This window comes from Salarias fasciatus, chromosome 18 (genome assembly GCF_902148845.1).
Source record: "Salarias fasciatus chromosome 18, fSalaFa1.1, whole genome shotgun sequence".
NCBI lineage: Eukaryota > Metazoa > Chordata > Actinopteri > Blenniiformes > Blenniidae > Salarias > Salarias fasciatus.
The window spans coordinates 7,892,571-7,903,095 of record NC_043762.1 but is presented as its reverse complement, the minus strand read 5'-3'; the positions used below and the strand labels follow the sequence as shown (position 1 = coordinate 7,903,095).

The following is a 10,525-nucleotide window of genomic DNA, read 5'->3' as shown; positions in this document are numbered from 1 at the left end:
AAGAGGCCAAGGCAGAATACAGGAGGAGGATCGAGGTCAACCTGGACAGCAACAACAGTCGGCAGGTGTGGCAGGGCACCAACTTACTCCAGGCCCACGCCAGCACATTCCTCACCCGCGCCCTGCGGTCCATTAATCCAAGGAAAGCAGCGGGACCGGATGGCATCGCTGGACGTGTGCTGAGGGACTGTGCAGACCAACTGGCTGGAGTCTTCACCAGGATCTTCAACCTGCCTGAAGTCCTCCACCACTGTCCCCGCGCCCAAGAAGCCTCACATCTACAGCCTCAGTGACTACAGGCCAGTTGCACTCACCCCTGTGGTGATGAAGTGTTTTGAAAAGCTGGTCCAGAGTTATATCACAGCAGCCCTACCCCGCAGTCTGCACCCCCACCAGTTGGCTTACAGAGCGAACCGTTCCACTGAAGACGCAGTAGCCACAGCACTCCATCCCACCCTCACCCATCTGGAGCGGCAGGGGAGCTACGTGCGGATGCTCTTTATGGATTACAGCTCTGCATTCAACACCCTCCTCCCACATAAACTGGTGGTCAAGCTGGGAGACCTGGGGCTTCCTCGGGCAACGTGCACGTGGATTAGCAGCTTCCTCTCTGGCCGAAGACAGAGAGTCACGGTGGGCCATCACACATCCTCGGCCCTAAGCCTCAGTCCTGGCTCTCCCCGGGGCTGTGTGCTGAGGCCCCTGCTTTACTCTCTGTAAACATATGACTGCACCCCCCCCATCACAGCAACACCATTGTGAAGTTCCCAGACGACACCACAGTGGTGGGACTCATCTCGGGGGGTGACGAGTCTGCCTACAGAGACGAGGTGGTGCGGCTGTCGACATGGTGAACATCTGAACACCTCCAACACCAAAGAGCTGATCATAGACTTCAGGAGGAAGAAGACAGAGACTCCTCCTCTCACTATCAGCTGTGTGGAGAGGGTAGCTGACTTCCGATTCCTGGGAGTCCACATAAAGGAGAACCTGGCCTGGAGTGCTAACACCTCTGAGCTGCTGAAAAAGGCCCAGCAGAGACTGTATTTCCTGAGGATCCTCAGAAAAGAGAGCATCACAGAGACTGCTGGTGTCCTTCTACAGAGCCTTAATAGAAAGCATTCCAACATACTGCATATGCATCCGGTACAGTAGCTGCACAGTAGCTCAGAGGAACGCACTCCAGGGGGTCATCAACACCGCACAGAAAACCTGCACAGCTCCCGTTGCCAGAAGAAAGCTCAAAATATCACAAAAGACACTTCACACCCTGGTCACTCACTGTTTGAAATGCTGCCTTCTGGGGAACGTTACAGACAAATGAACACAAAGACAAACAGACTCAAACCTAACACCAACAACCATCCTCATCCAAACGAGGAAGTGACCTTGTTTTCTTCATGACTGTGTGTGTATGAAGTCCTGTGCTGATGTCTGCGTGAATGTGTCTAAATGTTTATTCTTTTGATTATGTCCTAAGTTTTCTGCTTTAAAAGTAACTTTTTAGGACTTTTAGCTTTTCATGAATGATGCGCTGACTGGAGAGCGCTTTAAATTTCGTTGTACCTGTGACAATGACAATGACAAATAAAGATCTATCTATCTAGAAGATGAAATGTAAATACCCAAAAAGAGAAAGCGAGTGAAGACACGCGTGTGGTCTCCCTCCTTCAAACATCTCCGAGTACAGATTTTGACGGTTCGCATCGTAAAATGTGAAGCGTCAACCAAACACATTAATCAAATGTCTTTTTTAATGATGCACTTGGGAAAAAAAGGGTTGAGAGAAAGTGACTGATGTGTTAAAACTAAAAAAAAAAAAAAAAAAAGTAAAAGAAAGATGACCTGAGGTACAAAGGTAGGCTGAGTCTGAAGAAATATGATTCTGGCGTTGGGCCAGACTGGCTGTATAAGAGCGTCTTGCTGCTGCAGGTAGGAAGACAGAAGACAGACAGAACAGTGGGAGCAACAGCTGCATCCTCCAGGTGAGTAATGGCTCATTGTTTCAGCACGAACTTCTTCTTTCAACGGCTTTTCATTCCGGACTGATTACTTGAATGTTTCTATAGGTGGTAGGAATGTATTTTCTGGACTTTATCGGGCCAATAGCAAGTTTTCTTAGAGGTTATTCCAAAAAGGTTTTGACATTTTTCCACAGAATTTTGAAAAAAATGCAATATGTTTGAATTATTGTAAGAAACCAACAGTCTGAATATCATATTAGAAGAAATAAAGGTTCATTCATTTAGAATCTGTTAGATGCATATAAACGGCTCTAAGATCTGCTCAGGGTCCAAAGTTTAAGGCGTGCGTGAGGGAGGAGCCGAGCTTTATTGACCTCTGAGCGATAAGGCCGAAAACAAAACGCTCACGGCTGTTTCTCCTCGTCTTTGTCCCTCTTCAGACTTCACCATGCGGTTCAGCGCGACTCTCTGCCTGCTCGTCCTCTCGTGTCTCTGCCTGGCACTGGCACAAGGTAAGGCAGCAGAAACACCTCACGTTCGAAACGGAAAGCCGTGTTAACACATATAAAAACAGAGATTATGATGCTTTATTTTGTGTGGGCAGAAAAATTGCTGCTTCCTCATTGCCTTCTCTCGTGATCATCCTGCACGTGATGTTGAGCTGCATCGATGTTTTGCTCTTTTTTTTTCAGTGTCCTACCCTGACTGCTGCCTGAAATACGTGACAAAGATGTCCCACCGGATCAAGAAGCACGCTGTCGACTACACAGACCAGAGGCTGACCGGAGAATGCAACATCGCCGCTGTCATGTGAGTTTCCTCGAGGACGCAGCTTCCAGTTCGTCTTCTCATGATCTTTGTGTTGATCGTCACCTGACTGTTTCCATGAACCTTCAGCTTCACCATGAGGAGGGGCCGCAAGGTCTGCACCGACCCCCGAGAACAGTGGGTACAGAAGCTGAAGAAGAAGATCGACGACTGGAAGGAAAGAAATTCCAGACACGGGAAGGTAAAGCCAAGGCTTTTCACTGGCATTGTGAAGGAGAATAGTGACGTGACACTAAAAGAGATTTTGTTCTTCACAGAATTAACTGTCGTAAACTGGGAGTGAGGCTTCCGCAACTCTTCCCTCCGTCCCCTGCAATCTTATCAAGAAGAAGATTTATGGCTGCTTTATGCTGTCTTACAGGAAAGCAAGCGAATTCTACCATCGAGGCAGCTTTGCAGCGATACTTTTGCTTTCTCTCTCGACTGACTTGAGGGTCCGACGCTCGTGTGCAGCGTTGCACCAGGAAGCATTTTGGTTTTTCAGGCTTGGACCCTCGAAGCTGAGTGGCGACCGCACACAGAAACCCTTCAGTGTGCTTTGATGAAAGTGTCTTCTTGCCTTCACTGAGCTGTTTAACCGTGTAATAGGTAATGGAGTGTATAATATAACCTCTACATGTAGCATTTGGAAAAGTTATTTCTTCTGAGAATTTTTCTGTAAAGTGTAAAAGTTTTAGTTTTCATGTAAATAGCAAAGAAAAAACCGGTGATTTCTGAAATCTCTGAGAAAGCTGATCTTTGCTTACATTAGAGGGTTTATCAACATACATTTGTGTTAATAAAAAAATTTCAACTTTGCATTGTGGAAAACATTTGTTTTTGCACTGTCACTTACTGGTAAGAAAGTCTTCGGTTTGAGTCCATGTTGGGCTTGTGCAGTTTGCATGTTCTCCATCCATCTAAATACTCCACAGGTGAACCCTACCTTCACCCGTCGTTAGCTGGGACTTGACCCAATGTCCCTCCGACTGGATAGACGGATTGATTCTAGTTTCACAGGATTGATCATCTTTTTTTTTTTAAGCAGGAAAAAAGAGAATTGCTCCGATCGCTCCCTAAAGTTGTATTTGTTCTTTTGCTGTTGTTTCCATTAAATTCACTCATCTTATATAAATATCGTTGCAATGTCATTTCTCTGTATTTTTTTTTTGCACCACCCAACCAGAACAAATTCCTGGTATTATGTGAAGTGCACTTGGCAATAAATCTGTTTCTGATCTTTTCTATGCAGTTTCACAAATGTGGATATAATAAAGAACTGCAAGCTTCCTAAAAATCATTAGAAAAGTCTAGGGTTGTGCTCTCATACGCCTGACATAAAACTACATATGAAAGCAATTGTTTTAATATGGAGCTTCAGATAGTCTTTCTTAAAGAGGCTTAATGAGCTGCTCTTAAAACCGCTTAAATCCTTTCATTCCAAAATAATCAATAAAATAGCACAATTAGTGCATCTGGATATCTGATGAGTTACACTACATTTGTGGAGTTAAAAGGTTTAGATTTAAGTGACATTTCACTACTTCATTGCACCCTTTGTGAGGCTGCTTTTTAGTTTTTTTTACTGTTAAAATCAGATCTGCCCACTGCTGTGACTTTCATGTGACTTTCAAAAAAAGCTGATTGCAAAAATAAAGATTGCAAAATTTCAGCTTAGGTGTGCTACAACTGTGCAGAAAGAAAGAAATACTGGGATGAGGGAAGCTGTAAAAGTGATTTGAGAGCCTGTCAGGGCTGACAGACACACTGCGCCGGATGCAGACTGAGATCTGTGTGTTTCTCCGTCTCATCTCCTCGGACCTCCACAGGAACTGCCGGGGCTTGCAGCTGATAAAAATCTCCTGGTGACTAGCACGGTTTGACTTTTTTTTTTTTTTAAACATGATTAATGGCTTTCAGACACGGGTGACTTCCTAAAGTTTCATCTGTGCAAACCTTTTGCAGTCTGTCATCTGAGGCTTTGCACTCCAAATGCCCAAACATTGTTTTTTTTTTTCCCGTAAATGTACTTAATCCAATTTTCCGGAAAGTAGTGTAATCGAGGTTGAAACACAGACAATGCACATATCAAAAGTGTTTTCATACGGTGCCAAATTTGCTCAGAGGCAAAAGTGAGTCAATCTGACAAATACTTTAATAATCACCAAGACATTAATAGCAAAATAAGTACTGATGATCATCCAAAATCAGCAAAGGTAATAATACCAATCCACCTTCCAAGGTCAGAAAAGTAGGTTGCAGAAGGGTTTTGAAGAGAAAGCTTTGTTTCTGTTGCTGAGAAATGCGCAGTGTTCTTTGTGTTTTGCAGACGACTGCAGGAAGAACATGTCAGATTGGCAGCTGGAGCCGAGAGTTCAGACTCGGTTTTCATCAAAACTTAGACACTACAGGAGAGAAAAGCTTTAAATGCACACAAAAAGACTGGAGAAGGAGAAAAGACAGGCAGAAAAGTATTACACAAGCTTCAAAAAACAAGATTAATAAAGTAAGGACAGAAGATTGTATCTTTCCAGGTTCTGTTCAGTGCCAGTGATTTATGAGCATGATTGATTATACATCTTGGTTGCTAGGAAAGTGGTTAAAAACCTAAGTGAATAAAAAAGACAGATGAAAGCCGTTGTTCAACAGGGCGCTTCACAAAGTTATTTAGAAATGACACATTTATTGCTGACATGAAACATTATATTAATGCAAAGACCTGCCTGGACATAGCTACTCGTTTTCACCCCGAGCAGTGAGCGCAGTCAAGTTAATCTTTAAAACAGCACCAGATATGCCCACAGGTACGCTTTAACATTACTGAGTGTCATTATTTATTTTGAGACAGGACACTTTATCACTGGCTCATTTAGTCCTTCAGTTAAAAGGGAAAAAAAACCTTTTTTTCACATTTTAAAGCTATATGGACAGAATTCATAATGAGATATTGTATAAAATTATTCATTTGTTCTTCAAAATTCCCAATTCAGTGTAAATCATAAGCAAAGAATTCAATCTTTTCCTCATATTTATAGTTTTAGTCCTCCTTTGAGAGAACGCCCTCGGGTTTACTTTGGAAAATGACTACAATCTCAACATAAAGCCAATTGTAATGAAACTTTCTGCTACAAAATGCAGTGAAATGTCCCAAAAAATGTCAGTTGCTGAACTATTTATGTTTTTACAAAGTCACCCTTACAGTGTGGCTTTGAAGCCGACTTTCACGGCAGCGTCAACAATTTCACAGCTCAGGTCTCCGTGTTGTTGCTCCCATTAAGAAACTTCCTTAAAAGAAAAAAAAAAAGAGAACATTTTCATTGAAATGTTTGCTTGATCGCTTGACAGACCTGATCGGAGCCTCATGCGTCACAGTTTTGGCACACAGGCCTTATGTTTTACAGCCCTGATGTAAAATATAACGCAAATGAAAAACGAGAGTATTACAGCAGCCGTTGCTTTATTTCTCTGTTACACACGGTTCATGCTTTTGGATGTATTTTACACACCTTTCCGGTATTAATAGACCGAACCAACATCAGACAAAACCTGCATATAAATACGACTTAAAAAAGATAAACACTCATGTTGTGCAAAAATCCAGCAGAAGTTGTGGATCAGCAGCAGTTTGTGCATTCACCCGTTAATATTTTACTGTCAAGAAAGAAGTCGACTGCTCTGTTCACACATTACGAAACATGTTATCATTAGTTAAGAAAAAAACAATCCAGCTTTAATTATACTTTGCACATCTCAGGGTCATTACAGAACTCGGCAAAAAAGTTGAAGTACGCAAATTGTTGGATCATGTTTTATCTTTTGACACGTTAATAAGAAAACGTGGTTTTGGTGTTTTCCCGTCGCCCTCATTGCACGGATAGAACGTCAGTCGTCACGGGGAGTTTCTGTCACTTGGTCTGAATGCAGCCCAGGCAGCAAAAACACTGGGTGTTATTTCAGTGGAATAGAGAGTGCCAAGAATGGTCACAGATTGCGCTCCAACAGATTAGGTTGCATGACACGTGGCTTTTCGCAGCCAGATTTTAACTCAAAACTGTGTTTTACACTTCTGGAAACCCCATGTGACAACAAAACGGCTCTTACACAATGCCATTTTCCAAAAACTTTTGATCGCACGGCTGTGTAGCGATTACACAACTTGGCTTGTGAACGTGTTGAAGTGAGGTGAATGATTCCTGGCGTCACTGCACCAGTGATGCTTCAACTCTCAGGACGGATCCCTGTGCTAACCTGCAGAGATAAAGGTACATGCATGGAAATATGTGCAGGTTACAAGCAGTCCCGGTTTTACCGTTCACACCACGTTTATTGGGAAAACACATTGTTTTTGCATCACATTCTGCAGAGAACAATATGCTATCATGAGAACAGACCCTGAGAGAAACAGCTGCCATGAGCTGGTTATTTTCATCACACGGTTGCGGCTTCAGGCTGAACTCCATCACATGATGATACAAACCACAGTGTGCTGTGTGTTCAGGAGGCCGTCGGAGCCCGCCCTCCACCTGGCTCTGTTCTGGGACTCTCCGTTGCAGGTCTGGACGTAGCCCACAGCCTCCACCGACCGCCTCTTCTGGATCCGGTGGAGCAGGATCCGATAGGTCCCGGTGACGGGACTCCTCAGGTCCAGGTTGTTGTTGAGGAGGTGTATCTCGGCGATGCCGAGGTCCTCCAGCACGGCCTTCACGTTCAGCTCCTCCGAGGTGAGAACGTAGTCGGGTTGGGTCAGGTGAGAGGGCGTGGGCCGGCAGGCCGGGTAGGCCTGGGGGTACTCGATGCCTCTCATCCAGTCGCTGGCCATGATCTGCGACATGGAGAGGCGGTCGACGGGAACCGGCCTCAGGAGGCCCTTGATGATCTCCTGGCAGGACTGGGGCACGTACGGAGGGATGGAGTAGGAGCCCTGCAGGATGCAGCACTTCAGCCTGCCTGTGTTGGTGGCTTTGAACGGCATGGTGGCCGTCACCATGAAGTACAGCAAGATCCCCATGGCCCAGATGTCTGCGTACTGACCCACGTAGCCTTTGTCCTTGAAGAGCTCGGGGGCCGCGTAGGGCGGAGAGCCGCAGAAGGTGGAGAGGACGTCACTGGGGCAGCAGCATGTGCTAAAGCCAAAATCACCCACTTTGATGCAGTACGTGCTGGTGTAGAAGACATTTTCTGCCTTCAGGTCCCTGTGGACGATATTACTATCATGCTGCAAGAAAGAAAAAGCACAGGTGTTCGATTAGTGTTCCTTTGTTTCACATAATTATTTAAAATTGTGCTTTAATCGCTGATGAGCTTCGTCATGTGACGTGTATCGCAATGAAAAGTGGTGATTTTAGAAGAGGTTTTATTTAAAAACTGTTTTATTTTGCACTGTGAGTCAGTTTAGCTGTCCATAGGCCCCTTTTTAAATCTGCTGTATAAATAAAGCTGACACTGATAGTGAAATGCGGTGCTTCAATAAATCAGTCATTACTATAGCAGTTTCTATCATTTGGAAACAAAATGTAATGTTCATAATACTCCCGCAAAACCTCATTGCTAAATTTCTGGCACATCTTTTAAGTCACTATGATCAAGTGCAGACGTGAAGAAAAGCCAATCAGTTCCCACACTTTAATAATTACTGATTTCAGACATAATGTAAGAACAATCAAGCAGACGAAGCAGGGATCAACTGAATTTAAATCATTTTCTTGGGTTTATTCGGCACAAAACAACAAATTAGCCAGAATTAGGTCATTTTTTTCTAGAAAAGTTTGCTTATATAATCCTCATAAAAGCCTGTGGTGGAAATGCTCAGGGATAATTTAGCCCTCTGGAGTTGAGAATGCTACAAAGGAATATTATGTAAACTTAGATATGATTGTTTGAAACCAGGTCACTTCTAGCAATAAAACTGAAGAGTTATCATAAATCTGCCAAAAAAGAGTAATGGAGCGTGCACCTTTTGAAGCTTGTTGACATGTACTGTGGCTTTACTTTCTCTTGTAATTGCAGCTTTTAAACCGAGTTCGGCTTCAGAAATGTTTCCTTTGCAGAACAGACCGTTTTCCCTCACCATGTATCTGACGGCTGAGAGGACCTGAGAGAACACCAGCTTGCTCTCCAGGTCTGAGAGTCGCCCTCTGGTGCTGATGCGGGAGAACAGCTCTCCCCCGCTGGCGTACTCCATCACCAGGTAGAGCCTCTTCAGCGTCTCCACCACCTCGTACAGGCGCACGATGTTGGGGTGGGTCAGCCTCTCCATGCAGGAGATCTCAGAGGAAAAGAGAGCCTGCGACTGCTTGTCCAGGCGCACCTTATCCAGGATTTTTACTGCCACTCTCTCTATCGGGCGAAGACAGACACGGGCGAGAGCGGTGAGGCGACGAGAGACAGACACACTCGGCTTGTTTTCATTCCCTCTGAAATTAAATCCCCCTTCTTGTGGTCTTTTTTTTCCTCCCCTCCCCCCCCCCCCCCCTCGTCTCTGCACTTTGATCAATCCCTCTTATTAAACTGAGAGCGTCATGAAGCGCACCGGCGGTGAGCCGTGAGGCCTGAGAGCAGCGGGGATTACTGTCTGATGAGATTACTCATGTCTTCTGACATCTGGAACGACCCAGACTGGACTTACATCCCGCAAAACGCCGACTCAGCCGTCTCCCACGAGCTCCACCTGATGTCTGCGCAGTCACTGTAAAGCTGAAAGCCTCCGTCTAACACGCGGATCGGAGCATACGGCAGGAAATAAAACTCTAAACATGAAGAAACTCCTTATAAGAGTCATGCAGAAGGAACTACTTTGCATGTATATTTTACAGTTAATTGCTAATAAAGGAGTATTTGATTACGAGAGTTTCTGTATAAACAAGTCTTACTGTTTGACTTGATTTAGGATAAAATAAACGTTTCTGAATGTATGTCTCACCTGTATCAATCATGGATTTATGGAATAAGACATGCCTTCTTTTTTTTCCCCAACTTTAAATCTTTATATCAACGGAAAACACTGTAATTTACACATTCTACATAAATGCATCACGGCCATGATTTGAGCCCTACCTGATCGTTGATGCTGTGAAAATGAAAAAGGTTAACAAAAAGCGACGCATCCTCACCTTTGGTCAGGTCATGAATTCCCAATCTAACCTGGGAGAAGTTTCCGGAGCCGATCTGCCCCCGCAGCTCGTAAAGCCCCACCCTGCGTCCGAACGTCAGGTCGTCCACCACCTTCTCCGAGTGAGTCAGATCGTGCAGGGCCTTCCCGAACGCCGTGCGCTGCACCGCCTCTCCGTCTTCTGTCAGGTTCTCATTTCTCTCCTCGTTTCGCCCGCCAGACGTCGAGGTCAGGGCGAAGATTTCTTCTTGGCGCTGAGTTGTCCTCAAGTGAGCCCCTGAGATCACAAAACCAGAAAAACAAAGAAATCCATCAGGATGCATCTGAAGCGACCCGGAATGATCCGCTCTAATCCAAAAGGATGAACTCACATGTCTTTCCTTTTATGTTCTTCTTACTCCTCTCGGCGTTGACTGGATTGTTTCTGTTGTTTAAATACATCCTTCTTCTCTTTTTCACCAGGAAAACAAGTTTTCAGAAAGAAACGGAAGCAGAAAAGGTTTGAACTGAGAACCATCTGCAGGCATCGGGAGGAACGCTCCAGATCTGGGTTTTTCCCTCGATAATCTGCCGTCCGTCCAGATGCTGCTGCCGTACGCCTCACCGCGCCTCGCCTCGCCGGCTCTCCTGGGTTATGCTGCACAGT

The 10,525-nt window shown here is 44.8% G+C and overlaps 2 protein-coding genes across 2 annotated transcripts; one reads left to right on the top strand and one right to left on the bottom strand.

The window, feature by feature from the left end:
* The first annotated feature begins 1,897 nt into the window (after nucleotides 1-1,897).
* On the top strand, nucleotides 1,898-3,590 carry ccl25a (chemokine (C-C motif) ligand 25a). Its single transcript, XM_030115611.1, has 5 exons — nucleotides 1,898-1,985; nucleotides 2,405-2,476; nucleotides 2,657-2,774; nucleotides 2,862-2,973; nucleotides 3,050-3,590. The coding sequence occupies exons 2-5, from the start codon at nucleotides 2,413-2,415 to the stop codon at nucleotides 3,053-3,055; spliced, it is 300 nt and encodes a 99-aa protein (XP_029971471.1). The 5' UTR covers nucleotides 1,898-1,985; nucleotides 2,405-2,412; the 3' UTR covers nucleotides 3,056-3,590.
* Nucleotides 3,591-5,983: 2,393 nt separating this feature from the next.
* LOC115405834 (serine/threonine-protein kinase NIM1-like) lies at nucleotides 5,984-10,525 on the bottom strand. The gene is made up of 4 exons (XM_030115572.1): nucleotides 10,251-10,525; nucleotides 9,881-10,156; nucleotides 8,839-9,107; nucleotides 5,984-7,986 (listed from the first exon to the last, which is right to left on the bottom strand). The coding sequence occupies exons 1-4, from the start codon at nucleotides 10,318-10,320 to the stop codon at nucleotides 7,231-7,233; spliced, it is 1,371 nt and encodes a 456-aa protein (XP_029971432.1). The 5' UTR covers nucleotides 10,321-10,525; the 3' UTR covers nucleotides 5,984-7,230.

Coding starts and splice junctions, on each gene's coding strand:
- ccl25a (XM_030115611.1), top strand. CDS start 2,413: ATGCGGTTCAGCGCGACTCTCTGCCTGCTCGTCCTCTCGTGTCTCTGC. Junction 2,477..2,656: donor CTGCCTGGCACTGGCACAAG/GTAAGGCAGCAG, acceptor TTTTTTTTTCAG/TGTCCTACCCTGACTGCTGC. Junction 2,775..2,861: donor TGCAACATCGCCGCTGTCAT/GTGAGTTTCCTC, acceptor ATGAACCTTCAG/CTTCACCATGAGGAGGGGCC.
- LOC115405834 (XM_030115572.1), bottom strand. CDS start 10,320: ATGTATTTAAACAACAGAAACAATCCAGTCAACGCCGAGAGGAGTAAG. Junction 9,108..9,880: donor AATTCATGACCTGACCAAAG/GTGAGGATGCGT, acceptor TTCGCCCGATAG/AGAGAGTGGCAGTAAAAATC. Junction 7,987..8,838: donor TCTCAGCCGTCAGATACATG/GTGAGGGAAAAC, acceptor TCTTTCTTGCAG/CATGATAGTAATATCGTCCA.